General features: G+C 37.6%; 3 protein-coding genes across 3 annotated transcripts in view; 1 reads left to right on the plus strand and 2 right to left on the minus strand.

Annotated features, from left to right (window-relative positions):
• The window catches only part of LOC113813428 (protein CNPPD1), a 9,788-nt gene extending 6,047 nt beyond the window's left edge, over window positions 1-3,741 (minus strand). Inside the window, exon 1 of the mRNA XM_027365404.2 lies at window positions 3,585-3,741. Coding sequence (XP_027221205.1) covers window positions 3,585-3,635 — 51 coding nt within the window. The 5' untranslated portion in view covers window positions 3,636-3,741. The remainder of the gene's footprint in view (window positions 1-3,584) is intronic.
• Window positions 3,742-4,230: 489 nt separating this feature from the next.
• ND-39 (NADH:ubiquinone oxidoreductase subunit 39) lies at window positions 4,231-12,195 on the plus strand. The gene is made up of 8 exons (XM_027365407.2): window positions 4,231-4,307; window positions 8,488-8,699; window positions 9,433-9,624; window positions 10,211-10,312; window positions 10,417-10,550; window positions 10,689-10,850; window positions 11,088-11,271; window positions 11,718-12,195. Exons 1-8 carry the CDS (start codon window positions 4,277-4,279, stop codon window positions 11,895-11,897), a joined length of 1,197 nt encoding a protein of 398 aa, XP_027221208.1. The 5' UTR covers window positions 4,231-4,276; the 3' UTR covers window positions 11,898-12,195.
• A 2,165-nt stretch (window positions 12,196-14,360) lies between these two features.
• Taldo (transaldolase) lies at window positions 14,361-22,510 on the minus strand. The gene is made up of 7 exons (XM_027365408.2): window positions 22,321-22,510; window positions 19,207-19,330; window positions 16,953-17,192; window positions 16,675-16,800; window positions 16,274-16,410; window positions 16,025-16,135; window positions 14,361-15,345 (listed from the first exon to the last, which is right to left on the minus strand). Exons 1-7 carry the CDS (start codon window positions 22,415-22,417, stop codon window positions 15,185-15,187), a joined length of 996 nt encoding a protein of 331 aa, XP_027221209.1. The 5' UTR covers window positions 22,418-22,510; the 3' UTR covers window positions 14,361-15,184.
• Window positions 22,511-24,367: the final 1,857 nt, after the last annotated feature.

The following is a 24,367-nucleotide window of genomic DNA, read 5'->3' on the forward strand; positions in this document are numbered from 1 at the left end:
GTTGCTAAGGTGCTTTTGTAAACTTTATCTAAATTACATCTTGTATGAACAAGCTGAAATTAGCAAAGGAGATCTAAAGTAGACTCATAATTGAAGAGAAAACAGTGTGAATATATTTAGTGCAACTCACCAACTCAGTTCTAGATTTATTTTAATTTCATTTATTTTTATATTTATTTATTTTTCTAATATCTAATTTGCACTGATGTTTGCACTTGCAGCAGTCTGTTTTAGAAATGAGTCTATGGTGGTGTCCCAAGTCAACAATTTTTTCAGTTTTATTATTGTATGGTTTTACATAATCTGTATACAATACATCACACCAACGACAAAATATTTCACCAGTTCATTATACACAATGCACAAGGTGGAATATTGCATGCTACCATGGCAACATGTCTTCTGTACCCAATGATAATGGTAAATTGTGTATCACTGCACTTTACAATATTACATAAAATCTTATATGGGTATAAAGTGATAATGTGATTAGATAACAGAGAAACTAACTTAATGAAATATAATGGTATTCTATCTCATTTGGAGATGGTACAGTAATAGTATGTGGAATTATACATAAATATACATTACCTTTGACATTATCAATCTATGCAAAATTTGGAAATGAAGCCTAACACTGATTTCTGGGTTAGGACTATGTTTTTTAGACAGCTCTTATGTTTCAAATGAATCAAGCACTCACTCCTGTTACAAAGCACAATTACATAATTAGCCCTGACAGGACAGTGGGTGGGTGGGGTGGGGGTAATTATTAGGCATGTTGTAGAGTAAACAGAAAGGATCAAAGTAAAATTAGTTATTGTGAGGCACATTCATAACCCGTCTGGTCTACAAAACGTTCATCTTGATTGTTCTGGCAGGATGGAGGCTTGGTAAATATCTGGATTTCATACAGACAATTTCTCACTTTGATCAATAAAACTGGTGTCACCAGCCCGTGAGTCCTTAAAATCCTTGTAGTTGCTGTTGGCACAAGTTGCAACCACTATCTGCTGCTCCTTTTCTGCTGCCTGGGCCTGCCTCCAGGTATTTTTAAGATGCAGCTGGTGCATAGCACTCACCACACCACACCGACAAAGTGATGCATTTTTCTTTTCTTTTTTACATTTATATGCAAAACATGATTTTAATGTTTTTGTATATTCAGAGATGCATGATATGCATTTTAGTTGCTAGATAGAACCTGTGGTAGTCAGATTATGTAAATTTCAATAAATAAGATATGCTACACTCTGTGTACCCCTAAGGTGTCTCAAGTATCTCTGAATATGAGCACAAATCAGCCATAATGTGAACTCCATATCATCTGTAGGCTATGAGTTAAAGGATAAACAGTTGTCCTAGCTACTTTTACATAGAACTGATTCAATTATCAGCTGACTACCCTTGGGTCCAGCATCTACTGTCATGTGATTATCTACATTTACATTTTCTAAAAACAAAGAAATATGACTTTTCCGCCATATTTGAATATAAGAAAGTGCAAGTCCACACCGTAACTAACACAAAATTTACTCAACAGCAACGCTTTGCGAGACCTTTTTCCTTTATTTGTGGTATTACCATTTATGTCTGCAGATTATTTCTTGTCCTCTACAAGAACATCATCTTCAATTTGCCTTAACTTTGTGCGTCCATACCGGTAAGATTAACCTTCATATTTGTTTTTTAAATTTGGTAATTGTTGAAGACTGCGACGCACCCTCCTCACAGAGACTAAGTCTAAAAAAATAGATGTTTTTCTGAAGTAAATCTAATCATTTCATCAATTTTCGGCATTGTTTCTTCAGCAAATGAATCGTTCAGGAGATTGAGTACCATTTCTCCATCGACTTGATTTGATATTCCCATTAGCAGGGGAGGGCATGAAGTATATCAGGGAAATTATGGCGTAAAACAGGCTTAAATAAGAAGAATAAAGATAAAAAATGCGTAAAACTAGCACAAAAAACACTTAAATCGGCCAATGAAACTCTATGGATGTAACTGCCATCTTTGAAATTCTACGGACTGATGCACCAGAAATAAAAAACCTAACCCACTTATTGGCAAAGCTTTAATCCCAGGACACATTCTCTCCACCTCGGTATGCATGGCAAGATAGAGCTGCATTCACACCGTCAAATAATAAACCAAATACCTTTATATCTGCAACCGTCAAACTTTTGTTTACTTCTATCTACCACCTGGATTGCTTCAATTTTAATCAGGCATTTGGAGTTCTTGGTGGGCCCACATATTAAACTGGAACTGTTACTGAAGTCTATTTTATCTTCTTTGTTACTGTATCATCTTAGGAATAACCCAGAATGAACAAAACACTGGAAACGCAACATTTCTTACCAGCGTTCCATTTCGAAATGAGCGGGCCTGCCAGGTGTCACCCTAACGGCAGGTGAAAGAAAGTGTGAAATGCAGAATGCGCACGAATCTAAATAAGGCTATAAAGCAACCTTAAAATACATAAATGCAGTATAAGGACATTAATAAAACACTTTAAGAGCATGAATGTGTAACATAATACACTGATAAGTAGCCAAATATTGTTTTGACATGTACGTAATAATACTAGAACTACTTAGGGCATCACATAAAGGAGTTATGCGTTCAGTCTTGTGTTTTTTTTCAAAAGGTAAATAAGCTGATCGACAAAGGATTTGAAAGGCATGTGCGCGTTATATTTTCATCATTTAGCAGTGACTGTAAGGCCTCTGTATCTTATACTACATCCTATCCCACTCTATTTTGCTCTATCTATGCACGTCGGTCTCTTCAACCTCTACCTTAAATTTGGATGGACTTTGCTTTGTTTGCTTGTTAGTTATGTTGGAATTCACATATCTGCTAGAAAGTAAATTGGGTGCAAGCAACAATGTTCATATCTAAGACTCAAGATCGGCACCACTGTCAGCATTTGTGGGTTTTCCAACCTTGTCATTCTTGTTTTGGCGTTGGGTGTCGTTTCCAAAGATAACATCTTTGATATTTCATGTCTGTTTACTAAATCTCCATTTCCTCTCGAGTAACCAAAGCTGAAGCTGAAGGTATCGCAGCTGAGCTGGACTGAAGATATAAAAAAAATTGTGATGTGCACTAAAAGACAGACAGTAAATAGCACATACCATCTAGTTAAACAAATGTTTTACAAATAATTTCATTCGAGCTGATGCATGGAATTCACTCTGCGCTCATAAGTCATCTTTTAACACACCAACTGCAGACGTTGTACACCATGTTATCACAACTACAACTGGGGGTAATATCACCAGCACCAACACAGGGTCGTGTAAGCCAGAAAACACAAGTAAAAAAAAAAAAATAATAGCGATAAAGTCGGCTTACAACCTGAATTAGACCATTTTATAACAGAAAAGGCGTCATACTGCACTTACTTAAACTCTAATTACACTCTGCCTTGACTCAGCGCCATGAGGATTAACGAACACAGAAAGCTAAGCAACAGAACACTATAAATAATTTCGCGTTTTTTAATAATTTCAGAACTTTCCTTTGAGACACACGTATCCTCAACAAAGCCTACAACCATTCCGAGACCTAATTACCTTGGAGAAATGCGAGGAGCTTAATTTATCGGGTGTTTTTGGTGTCTTCATGTTTCTCTCTCCCGACTGTGCGCATTTAGGACTGTTACAGGGTTGAGTCACTCACGACCCCGAGGGTTTTCGGGAGAGAGAAACCCCGGGATGGCTATTTAAGGATAAAGTAATTGGCATTTTTAAAGGTCTTGTGGAATTAACTTGGTAATAATTCTGATATGGTGTGCTTGTGAAATTTATGGCTAATGAGAATTATTTACTATCATTTCATAAGGAAACTTTACGTTTTTATCTAGTTTATGACTATAAAAGAAAAGTTTGCAAATGTATTTCTGCAGTATGATTATGAATAACATTTTACAATGATGATCTATAAATCATTATACAGTCAGTGGTGAGTTTGTAATTGAAATAAGGCAGCGTCATCCGCGTCAAATACCATAGCAGTAGAATCCCAAATCCAATCCTGATTTTTTTCTTTCAAAATTACTCTCCAATCTCTGAATTATAACAGTCGTGTAAAAATGCACTAAGTTACATGATAAAGTACTGTAAAGAGTAAAAATATTTTTAGAATAAATAATTTTAAATATCATATGCCCATAATCCCCAAATAAAGACTTTAGAATGTTGTCAAAATAACGCACCTCTCTCCTCGTCCACCAGAGGGCAGGACGGTGCAGCGAACGGCCACCAGAATGGCTCTCCAGAAGAACGTCTTTTCGCTTCGTAAGTCATTAATATTATCATTTATAGGTTTGTGACCAGAAATTCAGTCACTGCCATAAATTATATTCTTTTAAGGTCATATAGGGAGGCTTTTTTGTTATATGTCTTCGGTTCTGGGTGTAAAATACGCTCTTGTTTACATATTGTGGATCAGCTGATTTCCCGTGGAGTGCCCGGCTTTCAATATTTTCATCGCTTTTCATATACCTTTTCTGAAATGTGGAAGCATTTGTTCAGTGTTACATTTAAGCTTAAGTGTATATTTAGAAAATAAAACGCAAAGCTCGGGGAAGTTTTAACCATGTGATTGAGAATTAAGTGTTATGAAATTTTTTAGATTTTTGTCCAAGATGTAAGTAAAAATACAAAAAACAAATGAAGAAGGTAGAAAATTATCCACCAACAATTTTGAGAGAACATTGGCTACACTATCACTTGTTATTGTGCCACTTTAACTGCTGACAGTATTACTGTACTAGTTGGTCAGGCTAAATCATAAGAAATCCAACCCAGAATGTAGAGTTTGCCTGCCCACGCAAAAATTATTTGGTCATATTCTGTCTGCACAAATTTAATTGTCTGATATCTTTCCGCGCACGCTTAGTTCATTTTAAAATAATTTCCGTGCACTTGTTTCATCATCTGTCCGCAGATCCGTCCATGTAAATGTAGATAAAAGGATGTATTCCGCGCATGACAAAATGTAATATTCCCCGTGCAAGAAAAATACTCTAGTCTGAAATCCATCTAAATGAATTAGTAATTTTTTCGTTTCACTGAGCCATTTAAGCTTTCAATTAATTTTCCTTCATTCAGTTATTCATATTGTAATATGATGAATGGAAATACACTCTACCATGTTGAAACTATAGTAGAAAAACCCACAATGCACACGAATCTCATGTTATTTTCCATCGCCAATTTTATAATTGAAAGTGTTGGTAACATTTCCAAAGTGACTGCACCCCTCTGAGATTGGTCATTTTATCGATTATGACAATCAGGATTTCCGAGACAATATTTATATCATGAGATTTATTCTTATGTGACAAGAAGAAATCTGATGAACATTTCTGTAGCAATCACAATTAACAATCTTAATGTGTCAAGTCCATTTAACAGGGGGGGGCATGAAGTATATCAATAAAATTAAGGGTTAAACAGGCTGAAAAAAGAATATATTACAAAACCGAAGCCAGAACCAAAAAACGCATAGAACTGGCTAAAGAAACAATGAACATGTCCGCCATCTTTGAAAGTCTACTAACTGATGTGCCAACGTTTGAAAAACTCTACATCTTTCAGTTAAATCTATGGTAATTGTCACTGATAGTGACGCCCCCTCCTAGAAACTAAGTCAAAAGAAATAATTTTTTCGGCAGGAAATTTGACAAATAATTTCAAAGATCCCTACCCACCCACCCACCCACCCACTACTACTAATGGGTGGATGGGATAATCAGGAGGGGACCCGGGGGCAAAGCCCTCGGTAGAGAAATACGGCAGTTGGGAGAGAGGTTTTTGGGTCATACGGTGATTCTTCTTGTAGTTTATACATTTGAGATGTGGTTTACTCGCTCATTCATTCACACAATGCTGTGTCAAACCATCCATGGCCGAATCTTGTCTCAGATTATCAATTTCTCACACTTTTGCTTTTTAAAATGCTTGGTATGAACGAATCACCCCCCACACCACCCAACCCCCAATTCCCCATGGGATCCCCTAACATAGTTGGCGGGAGGCGTGGACTTTACCCTATTCCCGTTACCCTTTCCTTTATCAATTTTCGATTTACTTCATTTGCACTCCGTCTTTACCCTTTTCCCTATCATACTGTCCTATAACACTAAAACCTTTGACATTTAACACTCTTTATACTAATTGTTATCTCATTTACCATTCTCACCTCAGTTCTTTACCATAGTGCTATATGACCTTAGATGTCTAGAACATTTATTTGTTTCATCCATTAACCATTTCTTGATACAGGTTTAGTGAGTGACCATATTGTAGATGAATTAACTGTATTCACTGAGACAAATGTAGAAAAGATATGAATGAGAATGAATATTGTATTGTGGAGATATTCATTCTAATTCATAACTTTTATACAGTATAGTAGACAGCTTTAGATTCTGTTACCAAGGATGTATTACACAATTTACTTTGGAGGCATTATGTTCATGGTTGTACTTTTTTGTTTTATATTTTTGGTTTTCACACGCCTCTTTCCAGTGTCTAGATAAACTTTTTTTTCACCAGTTTTGTACCTATTTGTCAGGCTTTCAGTTCTATGAAAGCTACATATAATATACAGTGCATGTCAGAAATCTTGGTGTGAGAGGGACTGTGTCAAGATTTTTTACATTTTTTGGTAATACCCCTCTAGTATCATGCCAAATCGACCTATAATCTTGGTGCCCCATCAGGTGATAGATTACTCGTCTGACTCCACAATGGTGGTTTCAGATATCACTCAATTAACTCTGGCCAGTGACAGTGAGCAGAATTGCTACGTGCTTTTTTCGTGAATAGCCTAGCATTTGCCTGAGTTCTGTTGCTGTTTTTGGCCAGTATGTTATGATAGGTGGAGGTAAACATCTGAAAAGTGATCAGATTACTGCTATTACAGCTCTCTGTAAGGCGAGAAAGTCCAATACAGAAATATCAAGTACAACCGGAATTTCATTGCAAAATGTCCAGAGGTGGACAACAAAATTTCATGACTGTGGAGACACTTACCCGCCACTGCAGAAAAAGCAGCCAGGGAGCCCACAGAAAACATCTAAACGCACATTAACCCATAGCGAACGGGTGGCATGTACGTACATGCCATGGCTGTTGTGGACCAAAACATGGATGGCATTGTATCATGCCCATTCCCGCACCACTTGCTCATCGAACAGAGTTTGTTTTTTTCTGATAGTAGCAGGTTCATTTATATGGTAAAGATTTTTGGCTATGGCACCTATAACGAAAGTAAACCTTCAGAATCTTAATATTTTTATAAATTATAGCAAAATAAAAGCTTTTAGGTGCTAAATGTCGCTTGCACACTACCGATCGAACTGGGTGCAAACAGGAAACTCCTGATGAACGCCAACAATCCTGTGCTTACGTCCACTTGCCAAACATTTTTACCCATCGGCACTGGGTTAAATGTGCTCGGGGGGGTAGGTGGGTAGTCAGCCATTAATAATAGCACCAGAATTAAAAGAAAGGAACCCTGTGTTACTAGCTAATGTGTTTGTGAGAACCATACAGTGATGGCTCCACAATGACTTGAAATTTTCCCACCGCATTGCTCGCAAGAAATCGATTGTCACCCTTAAGTAGAGGATAAGTGGAAACAAGTGTTATGGAGCGGTGAGGCTACATTTAGTGTAACTGGAAACAGAGATGGCAAAGTTTATCGCTGCCCTAAAAGGGATCCATGTGACCCAAGATTCATCCAAGGGACTGAAATATCTAGATAAATTGAGGATGTGAGGTGCCTTTGGTTACTAAGGAGTGGGGACATTGGTAATACTACCAAAGAATGTTTTGATGAATGCAGACATATTTGGAGCTACTAAGTGATAATTTGGAAGATTGCTTTGAGCGGTGCCAAACAGAAGTGTTTATGCAGGATGATGCACCTTGCCATAATGCAAAGCTTTAAATCCTATTGAAAACTCGTGAGCACTAATGAAAAATAGATTACGTGAGAATGATACTTCATCAATCCCCAAGCTTGAGGCAGCCATTAGAGACACATGGAGCAATTTCAATCCTCAGTGGCTCCAACACCTTGTAGAGTCAGTCCCTAGGCACCTTCGAGAATGCATCAAGAGAAAAGGGTGCCAAACAAGATACTAGATAGGATGCAAGTGCCTGTAATTACTTCAGTAAATGACAAAATTCATTGTTTTTCTCTGTTACCCTCTCTCGCCAAGATTTCTGATGTGTACTGTAATTATTATTATTATTATTATTATTATTATTTTTTTTTTTTTTTTTTTTTTTTTTACATATATAGAAACATTAGAAATTTCCTATGTAAAAAAAAAAAATAATAATAATAATGATAATAATAATTGTACAGTAGAATTTTATACAAAAAATACCTATCTGTTCAACCATCTTTCAAACTCTCTCTTTGTATATTTGTATATAGTAACATAAAAATTTATTTCAGGTTATGGGCTAAATGCCCGTCTGGGTGCTGTCGTGGCAGTGCAGCACCGCCATTCTTCAGATGTGCGCTTTCTGACAAGGCCTGAGGTGTCAGCCCTGAAGAAGGGGCGGGGAGGCCGTTCATCCTTTTCGGGGAATGTTGCAACCATCTTTGGTGCCTCAGGTTTCATGGGACGATACCTTTGTAATCGTTTGGGAAAGACTGGGACACAGGTGAGCTCATTAACAGAATTTGCAGTTGTATTTATTTTATCTATTTGTTTTTCTTTTCTTAATGAAATTTTGATTTTCAGTATATTTTTTTCTCATTTCATTTTCTATTCCATTTCTTTTCTTTCTTTTTTCTTCCATTCCTTTTTTTTTTTGCATTCCTTTCCCTTTTCTTTTCTTATCCATTCCTTTCCCTTCCTTTTCCTTTTTCCTTTCCCTTTCTCTTTTCCTTCCTTTCTTGTTTATTTCCCTTCCCTTTCCCCATCCTTTCCCTTCCCCTTCCCTTCTTTTTCCTTTCCCTTTCTTTCCTTCCTTTTCCTTTTTCTTTTCCTCTCCTTTTTCCTTTCTTTCTCCTTTTTCCTTTCTTTCTCCTTTTCCTCGCCTTGTCTCACCTTGCTGTGAGGGGTTCCACCTATCTTAGTTGCTGATGCTAGGAGGGTATGTATCTGGTGTCAGTGGGTTAACACAGATGCTTTTTATTTATGACTAGTATATTCTTTTATCTTGTTAAAGCAAATATATATCAACCTGATCTGATTTTAGTTCTTAATAACATCCGGGTATAACTTTAGTAGTGCTGTCTTTTTCGTGATCAGTTACTTAACAATACATAATGCAGTTTACTCTGGATACGAAATATGGTTTGTGATCTTTTCCAGATAACCTTATATCATGTAATCATATAACATTGTTTTCCTCTCTACGATGCCACTCACTATAGATCTCTTTGTTACAGATGATAATCCCATACCGTGGAGACCATTATGACGTCCGACCCTTGAAGTTGACTGGTGATTTGGGTCAGGTGCTCTTCATCCCCTACCACCTCACCGATGAAGAGGTCATCCGCAAGGCAGTCAAGCATTCCAATATTGTCATTAACCTAATTGGCCGTGACTGGGAAACCATGAATTTCTCCTTTGAAAAGGTTAGTTACTTTAGTTATCATTTAGCTGGGAAATATGATGTACAGATATAAATTTAGCATGATTTCAGGCATGGATAACTTGTAACTCAGTATGGTTTTAGAATATCACTTCATCTGTTTGGTTCAAGAATAAACTTAACCTGACTGCAATACTTTGTACTTTGTATAATTCTCCTTGAAAATAAAGCATATTACTGTATTATATTATTGCACTTATTCTACTATATGTTCTGTGAAGCATATGTAGAAAATGTATGGTAAGACTGCATTCACACAATACTGAAATTATGGAAATATGTTGATAGCAGTTGAGGTACAGAGGTTCAAATTCTTACACCTAGTTCTAGGCATAAGAGAGAGCCTGCTGATACATATCTAAAAAATATTCAGGTATGTTCAGATATGAAGTTCATGTTCATTTCTTGTCTCTCACCAACATAAAATATGGTTTTATCAACAAGGATTTTGGAGGGTGAGGTTTATAAATGAAATTAGTAGGGGAAAATTAGGAAAAGCCTGATTTCATATTACTGTGGTTTACAGCCAGTTGCCAGTAGGTACTATGTCTTCGTTTAATTTTTTCCAGGTTCATATTGAAGGAGCTGAGAGGCTGGCACGCATCAGCAAGGAGATGGGTGTTGAGAAGTTCATCCACATCTCTGCCTTGAACTCCAATGTTGAACATGAGGTAATGCAGGGAGTTTAAATTTTAATTTTTGTAAATACATTTTTGTATTGAAGTACCATTTTTGTTGTTTTGTGTTTCTTAATGTTGTCTATCTCTCATCACAGGGTTATATTGTCAAGGGAGGCTCTCAGTTTCTGAAGACAAAGGGTCTGGGAGAGCAGGCTGTGAGAGCTGCTTTCCCCGAGGCAATTGTCTTCCGCCCCAGTGATGTTTATGGCCAGGAAGATCGTTTCCTCAGGTAAATGCAACATTCGTTTAAGAGTAGAACAGGTTTCAAAGTGAATAGTGCACTGGTTTATATGAGTCTGTAACTTTAAATGAGTAAGTAATTCAGCACGCAAACCTATCATATATCATGCTTTTGCAATCTTTCCAGATACTATGCAGGTTTGTGGCGTCATCAGGGACGTCTCCTTCCCCTACCCAAAGCTGGCAAGGGTATCTGGAAACAGCCAGTGTATGTTAGTGATGTGGCCCAAGGCATTATCAATGCTATAAAGGATCATGAAGCTGTTGGAAAGACATATGAGGCTGTTGGGTAAGTACTTTGTAGAATAGTCTGGTGTAAGTGACCCTTTATTTTATATTTCTGAATAGTCTTCCAACCTACCTCTCTTGTGAGTTGAAGTCTTAGACAAATACACATGTACATGCACATACACACACACATATATTCCCTTAATGCCATTGTTCTCATATGGATGCAAATCTATAAGCAACATTTTAAAAGTAGGAAATTTAAATATATGTATGGTAATAAACATAATCATTTCAGCCCTCGCCGTTATGAATTGGTTGAGCTGGTTGACTGGTTCCATCGGGTCATGCGCAAGGATGAGAACTATGGTTATATGAGTTATGACATGAAATGGGACCCATTCTTCAAGGTGAAGGCAATGATCACGGAATATTGCCCATCATGGCCAGTCAACACACTTACCAGGGACAAGGTGGAAAGGGTAAGAGAATTATTCTCATTTTATTTTAATTTTTTTCTCCAAAAGTATGGTTCTGTATCCTTGTGAATGAGTGAGTGAGCGAGTGATACCACCACTGCTTCCTCCCCTCTCATATTGTTGGTTGAGTCTCAGATGTATAGGAAAGTTATGGGAGTGAGAACCAATTAAATAAGAAAGGATATGAAAGTTGTATTAAGATTGGGTAGGTCATCATTTGAATAGTATGTAAATTATTGATGTAGAAAATAGTTGCTGAAGGATACAGGAAAGTGTGCACACTGTAGATTGTAACAGCATATGCTTCATATTATGAAATCAGGCTGCCTTCCCATTAATTAGACTTGTATAAGGTAGATTATTGAAGAAAGATTATTCATCCAAACATCACTTAATAGTAGTAGTAGGAGTCTGATGGATGCCTTAAAACAATACCTTGCCTATTTCAGGAGGCCGTATCAGATACAACTACTGGACTTCCGACCCTGGAGGACCTTGATGTTCCCCTGACCAAGATGGAAGACCGCATCAGCTGGGAGCTCAGGCCTTTCAGAGCTGCCAACTACTATGATGAAGAAGTGGGAGAATTTGAGCCACCTGCACCACCCAAATACATTTCAGCAAATTGAAGTGTTCCTATTTAACTTTTTTTATTTTTTGAAATCAATTCTTGCAGGAATGTAGGATGAAAATGAAATGACAGCTGTAGTACGTTCAGTATTCTTACTATATTTTCACACCTGTGTCATGGCAGACACTTTTTTCAATTACCAGGAACTTTGTCAATGGCAAAACAATTTTTTTTTTTATTCCTACCAATATGAAGATAGAAAATTTTTATTTATTCCTTAATATTGTAAATATTGCTGTAAATGACTCTACTGTAAAGCAACCAATAATAAATATATGTTAAAAGGTGAAGATGGACCAGATATTTTTTTAAGCCCTGTAACAGCAGAACACAGATCTGGCTGCTGGACTCCTGAAAGACAAGTACTAGTAAGTAAGTCACACTAATATAGAAACTATGGATTACTGCATACAAGGTACTTGAATGATAGGTAGCACCACTTTAGTTTTATAGAAACCCTGGTTGGCAAGTGCCTAACTAAGCCCAAGACGCTTATCACATACAGTAAATATTACCCTACTGCTGACAAGGTTGATAAGTACATACAAGTTAAGTCCACTGTAATTTTAGTTTATTATATTTACACAGATGGCTCTATAAATCCTTATTCCCTAAGAAGTCAGTTACTAGTCTACCTCTCTCCTGTATACCCTTTTGAAAATATTGTAATAGTCATAATGTCACTAATTTTTATTATTAATACAATTATTACTGTTATTACTTGTAATAAGGATAATATAGTATCAACACCAATTTTTAAAAATCCTAAAAAGTTGAGGAAAGGGGAAATCAGGCGAGGTCATGAACGACTTTGGTAGCTATGCACTTGTATAGCCGTCATAACTACAAACCTATAGGGGATATAACATGTTTCAAGTAGTATATTTTTTTTCTGCATCAATATCTATTTTTATCAACAATTATTTGTCAGCTAGTGCAAGTAGTCAGAGAACTAGAAAGAAATATATATATTATTCTATATATATTTTTTTGTTTGTTTGGCAAGGTAGCAAGGAGTGGAAGGATGGACATGCTTGCAATCTACTTGCCCTTTGTTCTGGCAAAATCAAGAGAAGGGTTGGACATGAACCCAATTTTCATAAAAGCTGTATCTTAGACAATAGTTATAGCACTGCTGAAAAATGCCTAAAGAAAAAGTGTGCCAAGTCTTTTAGTCATTTCAAATGTATCAGGTCTTTTCTCTTTTAAATATCTAGGTCCCCCCCCCCATCATATGATTTTACAGGACACTACAGCACACCCAGCTTTTTCAAAAAATATTGAGTAAACACTTTTCATATATTGCACAATGACATGGTAAAAGTTGCTAGAAATAGCTGTATACAATCTTTATAGTTTATTCAGTGTTAGATTTATCAGAAGTTAAAAAAATATATATTCCATACCATTCAGTCTTGTCATAATAATAGAGGGAAAAAGTATTTTTAAGTTTTGGATTCAAAAGACTACAGGGTATAGTGCTACCTATCTTTTTAAATACCTTGGATGCAGCAAATACTTTAAAGTTAATTAAAACATACAGGGCTCATTACTCTAAAAAAGAAATTAAAGGCAATGAATTAGACTATACAGAAACTATAGTAGCAATGAATATGAAAGTAAAAGAAAAATATGAAGGAGTTTTATGAGCACAAGAAATGCAGTATTCTTTATAGCTTGTTTAAAGAAAACTAATATCAAACTCAACAAATTCAACTTTACTGGAAAAAATTATATGACTATAGTGTAAGTCTATGCAAAAGCTCTGGGTTGAAACCAAAAATACAAGATGGATGCATCTGAAATGTAGGGAGAACCACATGTTTAACTACTTCAAACACAGTACAGAACAGTAATTGTGATGCAAAATTGGAAAAACTAACGTGATGGAAACAAATAATTTAAATTTTGTGAAGTTGAAAACAAGTCTGTTTGAAAATCAAAACTTCACAGTAACAGTATAAACCTACCTGAATGTAACCAGTGCACAAGATAAGAAAAATAATTTTGCATCCATTCATAGCAAAGCAGAAATACCATTGTCCAAAGTAAGAGGTCTACAAAAGGTGGGAAAGTAAAAGCAATTTAGTATGAGCAGCACAGCACCTGTCATCAAAAGTCTGTGATAAGAGATCAAGAATAGTGAAAGTAAGATATTCTGTTCAGGTGTTCATCCCAAGATCTACTGTATTCAAGATTACTTCCTAATTACCCAACATTTTGATATGTTACTGTATTTTTTCATTCAGGCCTCTTCAACAATTCAACCAATTTTGTTAATTGTAAAGTCCAGTGAAGTATTAAATAATATTTAGATGGTTGCCTTTCATGTATTAGAAGATATAGAATTCCAGGGGAGATGAAAGGACATAACTGTCTAATCACTGGTTATATAAAGTGCAATCATTTTCAATAACACCTACCAGTGTGCAGTGTGCAAAAGGGTGCAGGAAAATGATGGTGAATAACATTGCTTTATTAAGAATCCTGTGTATGAAATACAACTGCAGGCAACCCTTGGCATAATGGAAAATGTGATTTAGATGGCAGTTTCACTGCAGAAGTATCAAACTTCACCAAATGCAATATGGGTTTTCTGTTCCACTTTACATATACTAACTTTGCATAAATGCATGAGTAAATTTATTGTGTGTGGAAGTATACATATGTAAAATATCTGATATTTTAAATCACAGTTTCACTGTTAATTTTAATATCTACGAGTACCAATTTCATAATTATAATAAAATTTCCTATAGTATTTTAATATATTTTGATGTAATAGTAACCATTTTTATTTGTAAACATCATGAAGTAAAACTAACAGTTTCACAAAACTGAAAGCAAACATTAGTAAACAGAACCATTCTATGAAATTGAAAGCAATTTTAACAATGCCAACTACAAACTATGAGCTACTACTACACCAAGTATCCCACTATCATGCACCCAGGAAAGCTGTCCAAGTACATGTGGTTTACCAGGAGAACCACTCTGCCCTGATACCAAATGCTGCAAGCAATCTGGATTTACAACCATATAATTTTTCAAACATTTGCTTATAAATTTCTCTTCGTTTACAATTCTTACGAACAAGCACTCATAATATCAACTTCACAATGACAAGCAGGCACCTACTTTCAGTGTAGTTATAAAATGTGTTCATAATAAATATGAAAATTAATGTTCCAGGATCCTCAAGTAAGAAAATAAAAATTCCTGTTTGAACAATGTTGAAATGGCATTACACCATAACCTTAATAGGAACATTATGGAATGTGTGAATTACTTCAACTTCTCCACAAGCATCTTCTCCAACTTGATGGCATCTACAGCAAACTTGCGGATTCCCTCGGAGAGTTTGTCGGTAGCCATCTGGTCTTCGTTCATTTCCCAACGGAATTTGGGTTCGGTCATTTCAACCTTTTCCAAGTCATGTTTCTTTGCTGTTGAAATCACATCATACTTATTAGATTCTAAATTTTAAGAATATGAACATAAAACGTGTTAATAAAAATAATAATGTTTGCAAGAGAACTATAACACTGTAAATCTGGGGTTTAAGAAAATCACCAAGAGTTCTCTTCTTTTGCTTGCAAAACCACTGTATGAGAATGAGGCAAACACAAAAATACCCACAAAACCCAACAGACCAAACCCTTAACCACTTGCCACCGAGGATAGCATGTGCCACTGTGTTTAATTTAGTAATTGTTTTTACATATAGATGGCTCCACAAGTATGTCACCAATGATCCAATTATGAGAACTACCTGTCTCACCTATATATCCTTTTCCTTGATTTTCGATATCATTTTCTAGTATTTAATATGGCTGTTAGTAATGTCAAGAACAATATAGTAATTATATTTATAATAAAAATAACAGTGTTGCCATTGATAGCAATAATAATAATGATAAAAAAAAATGTTTTCCTGCTATTTCAAGGAAAGGCGAGGTCACAAGATCTACTAATCAACTCCATTATGGCTAAGTACTGGCAGAGTCATCTATGTACAGAAACATTTAATAAATCAATACAAAAGCGATTGCAACAATTTCCCATTAGCTTTGGGTTAAGCTGCAACATTGCAAGTACTTGACATGTAATGAAATACAAACTTACCACTGGCTTCTGACAGACGCTGTGTCACTGGTTCAGATGAGTTCTGAAGTTGCTCCAAGAGTTTTGGACTAATGGTCAGAAGGTCACATCCAGCAAGCTCCCGGATTTCACCTTAAAAGAGAAATATTTTACAATATCTGTAAGCAAAAGGGAAATGAAAGCAAATGATGTTCACTACATAGAATATTAAGCAAAGAGTGAGAGAAAACAAAAGAAGTAGTGGTAAGAATGGTAAAAAAAAGCTCTTACCATCATTTCTGAAGGAAGCACCCATAACCACAGTCTTGTATCCAAACTTCTTATAGTAGTTGTAGATTTTGGTGACACTCTTAACACCAGGATCTTCGTGGGCTTCATAAGTTTTCTGGCCAGTGTTTGCCACATACCTGTTGATGTCAGTTGAAACTGAATGGGATGCATATTCCTACTGTATATATAATGTTCATTTTATTATCAAATTTATGTGAATAAAATGGAACCCATAAGAAACCTGTAAACCAAACAGTGTGACGTATAATCAAAATTACAGAGTTGAAGTTTCAAAAATTAGGCCAAGCTGTAGGACTTCAAATCATAAAAATAATTTTGAAAAAAATTTGTCCCTAATAATGATAATACAGTAAAAACGGAATTAAAATAACCCCACTCACCAGTCAAGGATACGTCCAACGAAGGGTGAAATGAGAGTCACTCCTGCCTCTGCACATGCCACTGCCTGGGCAAAACTAAACAAGAGGGTGAGGTTGCAGTGGATTCCATGTTCCTCTTCCAGTTCTCTGGAAAAAATAATTTCAATTATGTAAATGGAAGTTTAGCCAATATATATATCTTATCAATGTGTAAAATACCAACATATATACATACTTCCAGAAAAAAATATCAATTAGGGAAAGAAATCCTTTACAGCATATTCTTGAACAATTCTTACTTTGCTGCACTAATGCCTTCCCAGGTGGATGCCAACTTGATTAAAATACGTTCCTTATTAATGCCTTCCTCAGCAAACATGGAGATGAATTTTCTGGCCTTGCTGACGCTGGCTGCCTTGTCAAAGCTCAGTCGCGCATCAACTTCAATGCTAACACGTCCTGGGACAATCTTGAGAATTTCACATCCAAACAGGACAAAAAGCTTGTCCATTGCTGCTGTCAACTTTTCTTCCGAGTTGCTGCAATAAAATATACACAAAATGTGGAATTTCAACTTAAAATAAGCATACACAAAAAATCTTAAACAATAGGAATTTGCATAATTCTGCATATAGTATAATGAAAATATCCCTTCAGAATTTAAAAATGTAGTCAAATAGAAAAGGGCTTCCTCAGGGACTCCCCACCACAAATTTACTAGGAAAAAAATACAAGCATTCAAGGACAATCTGTTCTGGTAATGCAGGGTGAGGAAGAGGAGGAGGAAGGAGAGAGAACAAGGGGGGGAATATTACTCCTTTAAGCCCTTACCAAAAAAATCTTTACTCTACCATACAATTAAAGACAGTTTTATCATGGTGATGCATCTCTGATGAAGTGATGGATGATAAGCCTGCTGTGTGAGTCACTGTCACACTTGGCTGACTGCCACTGTCATGCCTCATGCACCAACATTCACCAAGGTAACATTGTGGATTACACTAGAAAGTGACTTTCAGATTCACAGTCTAGGCTACCTATTATTTTCAAAAGTGTACAGGAAGTAAAATTAACCTTGACTGTGCTAAAATATATACCATAACAGGTTACCTAATATTCAACTAATTGGCAGCAATAGCTTGTCCTATTTGTATCTTCAAAACTAGAATAAATTACTAATATTGTCTTTAGTATTTTACATTCAAAATCAGAAACAAAGATTCCTCTATATACTTTCTCCCATAATTCCAGAGAAGGCTATTATTAAAAGAAACATTATTACTGAAAATAAATCCCTGAAAAGCCAACTATTTCCTTAATGAAATATGCAAAATCTTTGAACTTCACTTTTACCAAACCCTTTCCACTCTACCTGCCTCCCTTTCCCCATCTTTGTAAATTATGACAGAGGTTTAGGAAAGAATTTAGCCTTAAGCAAATTTCTCTTTCACTCAACACTAAATACTAGCTGCTGCTAGTCTTGCAATATTACTTTATGAAATCAGTACTAAGAAATATACAGTCATCCTACTTAAAATACTACCTTCATTACTATTGCATTATCATTATTGAAGAAAATGCTGAGCTAGGTCTGTGACAATATTAGCATCGTTTTACACGACTGAAATCTTATCTCTGTAAGGTGGCAACACTCTTTCCATAACTCTGGTTAAACCCACAATCATACATCTAATTGCTATCTAGTTTTTCTTTTATACTCTTCAAAAAATGAAAAAAGAAATAGAAAATAAGAAATCAAGGTTTACATTCTATATAATAAAGTTTGGACAACAGTAGTAGAAAAATGTCAGGAAAAAAAATCTATTCTGCAACCTAATTTCTCGTGCTTAGCTTTGAGTTCATACGAAAGTCATGTACTCATCTACATAACTAAGCCTTTCAAAGCTCCTGGTAGGATTAACACACACAAAGCTCTAATATCACAAGGAATACAATGCTCTTTTAAAGGTGCAAGCCTATCTATACTCGGAATTAGATAGAGATGATCAATGAAAATGTTTGCAACAATGAAAAACTTCATGATGTTACTATTATAGTACAGTCTAAATAGAAGATTAAAAAATGACTTAGAGATGAATCTTATGACATTTTAATAATACAAAACAAAAATCATTGCATTTAATAAACAATAAAATTGATTAAAAAAAAGAACCCATATATCTGAAAAAAACTAAGGCTTTACTAGAGTCCAGCACATGAAATGTTGAAGCCTTGGGCTAAACTTTCTCACAAGCTCCAATAGGCAGCTTGAGTTTCCACATCTCAGGAGTGCCTGGCAGAACTCACAGGCCATGAACACACTCAGGGTCATTACACAACTCTCTCTGCTCTGTTTCCACACTGGATACAACACCCATAAATCACCCAGCAACAAATAATTTCATAAATAAATTATTGTCCACTGTAATACATAAAACTTATGGGGGGGAAAAAACTAAAGCAGTAAAGAATATGAATATATCTCCAGCAAAAAAATTAATATCAACTGTAGGCTTCTATTAGCTTACTGTTGTGAAAGAACACTTTCCTTACCTTCCTGTCTTCTTGCCATACTCAACAGCCTGTTCAATGAGGGGGGAGTATTGCTCCATGTTGGCAGCCTGGAGGATGAGAGAGGGGTTGGTGGTGGCATCCGTTGGCTTGTATTTCTTCATGGCTGATGGAAAGAAAAATGTATAGATAAGAAGAAGCTTAAGGTGCATTTATAATAATGCTATATATAATATACAATAACTTCCAACACTGACAACACCCCCAAGAGCAACTTCCAACACTGACAACACCCCCAAGAGCAACTTCCAACACTGACAACACCCCCAAGAGCAACTTCCAACACTGACAACACCCCCAAGAGCAACTTCCAACACTGACAACACCCCCAAGAGCAACTTCCAACACTGACAACACCCCCAAGAGCAACTTCCAACACTGACAACACCCCCAAGAGCAACTTCCAACACTGACAACACCCCCAAGAGCAACTTCCAACACTGACAACACCCCCAAGAGCAACTTCCAACACTGACACCACCCCCAAGAGCAACTTCCAACACTGACAACACCCCCAAGAGCAGCTTGCAACACTGACAACACCCCCAAGAGCAACTTCCAACACTGACAACACCCCCAAGAGCAACTTCCAACACTGACAACAAACCCAAGAGCAACTTCCAACACTGACAACACCCCCCAAGAGCAACTTCCAACACTGACAACACCCCCCAAGAGCAACTTCCAACACTGACAACACCCCCCAAGAGCAACTTCCAACACTGACAACACCCCCCAAGAGCAACTTCCAGCCCTGACAACACCCCCCCCAAGAGCAACTTCCAGCCCTGACAACCCCCCCCCCAAGAGCAACTTCCAACACTGACAACACCCCCAAGAGCAACTTCCAACACTGACAACACCCCCAAGAGCAACTTCCAACACTGACAACACCCCCAAGAGCAACTTCCAACACTGACAACACCCCCAAGAGCAACTTCCAACACTGACAACACCCCCAAGTGCAACTTCCAACACTGACAACACCCCCAAGAGCAACTTCCAACACTGACAACACCCCCAAGAGCAACTTCCAACACTGACAACACCCCCAAGAGCAACTTCCAACACTGACAACAAACCCAAGAGCAACTTCCAACACTGACAACACCCCCAAGAGCAACTTCCAACACTGACAACACCCCCAAGAGCAACTTCCTACACTGACAACACCCCCAAGAGCAACTTCCAACACTGACAACACCCCCAAGAGCAACTTCCAACACTGACAACACCCCCAAGAGCAACTTCCAACACTGACAACACCCCCAAGAGCAACTTCCAACACTGACAACACCCCCAAGAGCAACTTCCAACACTGACAACACCCCCAAGAGCAACTTCCAACACTGACAACACCCCCAAGAGCAACTTCCAACACCGACAACACCCCCAAGAGCAACTTCCAACACCGACAACACCCCCAAGAGCAACTTCCAACACCGACAACACCCCCAAGAGCAACTTCCAACACTGACAACACCCCCAAGAGCAACTTCCAACACTGACAACACCCCCAAGAGCAACTTCCAACACCGACAACACCCCCAAGAGCAACTTCCAACACCGACAACACCCCCAAGAGCAACTTCCAACACCGACAACACCCCCAAGAGCAACTTCCAACACCGACAACACCCCCAAGAGCAACTTCCAACACCGACAACACCCCCAAGAGCAACTTCCAACACCGACAACACCCCAAGAGCAACTTCCAACACTGACAACACACCCAAGAGCAACTTCCAACACTGACAACACACCCAAGAGCAACTTCCAACACTTCCAACACCCCCAAGAGCAACTTCCAGCTCTGACAACACCCCCAAGAGCAACTTCCAGCTCTGACAACACCCCCAAGAGCAACTTCCAGCTCTGACAACACCCCCAAGAGCAACTTCCAACACCGACAACACACCTAAACACTCCTTCTAGCCCTGACAACACCCAGTCCCTCTTTCCAGCGCTGACAACAATCACCAAAGCAGTTTTTCATTCCTGACATCTTCATTCTGTTACTCAAAAAACTTCTATAATACAAATGGCATTTCCTCCATTCACTGACAGCCTTCTATTTTTTAAACGCCTAATCAATCAAATTATCAACATTTGCAATCACGTATTTTACAATGACAACACTTTTTCCAATCCACTCTTTCCAATCACTGACACCTTCAACCGCTCCTTTCATCACTGATCACTTCTTCCAACACTGACACCATCAGTTCCTAATCACTTCTTCCAACATTAAACACGGGAATTGTCAACACTTACGACATTGCAATCAACCGAAAAATCAATAGCACATGCCATTCCAACATAACATTTAGCCGATAACATGGAATCTTAAAACCGAGTTCCTGTTGCAAGACTCATGTTGCGATGATAACCCTGAGCTTCCCGTGTAACTGGTATTTTGAAAAAAACTGGAAAAGGCGGTTATTAACAACAGAGGACATTCCTCTATATCCAATCATGGCTACTGAGCGCCAATAAACACTTCATTGTTATGAATATCTATACACATGTTGAGGAAATAAAGTTTAATTATAAACAGGATTTTATAGTCAGTATTTCTTCCCTAATTCTCGGCCACGTACGCCTATCATCGATAATTCAGATTTGAATATGCAAATATAAAACCTCAAACGTGGCTCTTATATTAGAAGAGGCAGAATAACTTGAAGCTATATCAACAAAAGGTTTACTAGCACACAAAGCCCAAATACTTTGCTGATCTCATACCACCATCATAATCCTCTTAAACTTCGCATGCCCACCCCTGCCCAACCCCTCCCCCCAATACCCACCCAGCACCCAACCCTTCTCGCCGCTTGCATCACGAACCTCCAACCTTTAGAACCCCATTATTGTACACTAGAGAACCGTTGACAACAGTACTCAATGAATCCGTCACTTTCAACCTGCAGAGATAGGAACACAACCCAAAGGAGGCCTCCATTTCTCCTTGCATAACATGTGAAACACGAAAGAGTTGGAGGCGGGTGTCAAAATAGGGGCAGGTGATAAGCCACGCCAGGACGCCGGTGCCCCAACAGGTGGCATCAGACCCCAGCATCCACTTTTCCTCTTTACCTTCGAAATCCCCGGTGTCCGCCACCACCACCGTCATCTCCTTCAGCTGATCCAAAGCCGTTGCCATCTTGCTCTTCTTCGTAGGTGACTCTGACATTGCGAAGGAACGTGAGAGAGCTTTTATATTGATTTCACCGTGACGTCAGGACTCACGCGCCGCCCACTAACCGCAGACTGAGTCGTTCTATCGTTGGACGCGCCGCGGCAGCACCGTCCGGGATACGGCTGATAACGCCTTTATCTTTGAATATCGCTGCGCGGTTAGCATATCTGTTCGGTTTTAACGCTCTTCAGGTTCATTTAGATTTGGCAGCTTATCAACAGGCAATGCGTCATGTCATGTTGCACTTTCAGTAGTTGAATGAGAAAAACAAAGTTTGTTAATAGTTTTGTCATCATTGAGTCTGGAACGAAACGCAAAGAAAAGTGCCGATTTAATATGGAACTTATTCCTACGTCATTGCTGCGTTGTAGACTTGTATAGTGTGTAATTGGCGGCATTTTCTGAAACAAAATAACAAGAATGTGCCTTGCATGTGCAATTGCTGGAAGATATAAATAATTACTACCAGGCTTCTCTTTATTACATTTTTCTCTCTTCGGCAAGCAACTTCCGTCAAGATTCCTTGCCTTCGGCTTGCCGAGACAGAAACTGGAAAGCAACTGGCCATTGCACTTGAAGGCAAGGACTGCCTTGGAATCACTCCGGCAGCAACAGGCAAGAAGGCGCCGCGCAGACCGTCTGGCAGAATAGTGAACCGGAAACAAGATATCCTGGTAGAGGTTCGCCAAAATACACCGAAAGAAAATTACATTTGCAGATCACACTTTACAGGTAGAAAAAACTCAAATAAAGAACAATATTTTCAGTCTCCTACACACAACACATAGAATACTCGATGCCTACGTTAAAGTCGCGAACTATAACTTCACTAAAAATGAAAATGCAATCCTCAAAATGTGACTCTGGAGCAAGGGGGAATCCGGCAATGCGTCCTCTTGATATTGACCTTGAGAAGAATGTCATTAAGGTCGACTATTTACTTCTTTTGGAGTTGCGTATTTCTTGCCAGTGACTAAATGATAACAACACATATTTTTCTCGACGAATTTATATGCTTTCGTATATTCACAATATTTGTTTACATTTAGATATATGACTATAAATATGCATACATATGCCTATTCATGTACAATATATAAAAGTTGTATTGCATATATACATACAACAGCATATCTATGTGAACAGTATTCACATGTTACACACACACTAATATCTGTCTCTATATCCATCTATCTATTTACCTATATGTCTATCTATGTATTTATCTATCTATATCTATCAATCTATCTATATACATACATATGTATACATATGCACGTTTATATATATATATATATATATATATATATATATATATATATATTCATAGTGTGTGTGTGTGTGTGTGTGTGTGTGTGTGTGTGTGCGTGTGTGTGTGCGTGTCAATTAATGTGCTACACCACATAATCATTGATATATATCTCACTTACACAACACACACACACACACACACACACACACACACACACACACACACACACACACACACACGCGCGAGCACATACAAACACACACACACACACACACACACACACACACACACACACACACACACACACACACACACACACACACACACACACGCACACGCACACGCACACACACACACACACACACACACACACATACAAACACACACACACACATACACACACACACACACACACACACATACACACACACGCACACACACACACATATATCATATATATACATACATATATGTTATGTATATATTACATATATGCCATTGTATTTACTAATCATTTAACACTAATACTGAACTGCCACGCAAGTGCATAAGTCTTCGTTATTCGTAATAGGAAAATGTCTAAGTGGGATTTCCCGGGTACATCGACAGAATACACAAACAATGAATCTACTGCAAAAAACTTGTCAGCTTTACTTTACTGATTTCGAACTTGTCCTTTCGATATTTTTTTC

The sequence above is a fragment of the Penaeus vannamei genome, chromosome 30 (assembly GCF_042767895.1).
Source record: "Penaeus vannamei isolate JL-2024 chromosome 30, ASM4276789v1, whole genome shotgun sequence".
Taxonomy (NCBI): Eukaryota; Metazoa; Arthropoda; class Malacostraca; order Decapoda; family Penaeidae; genus Penaeus; species Penaeus vannamei.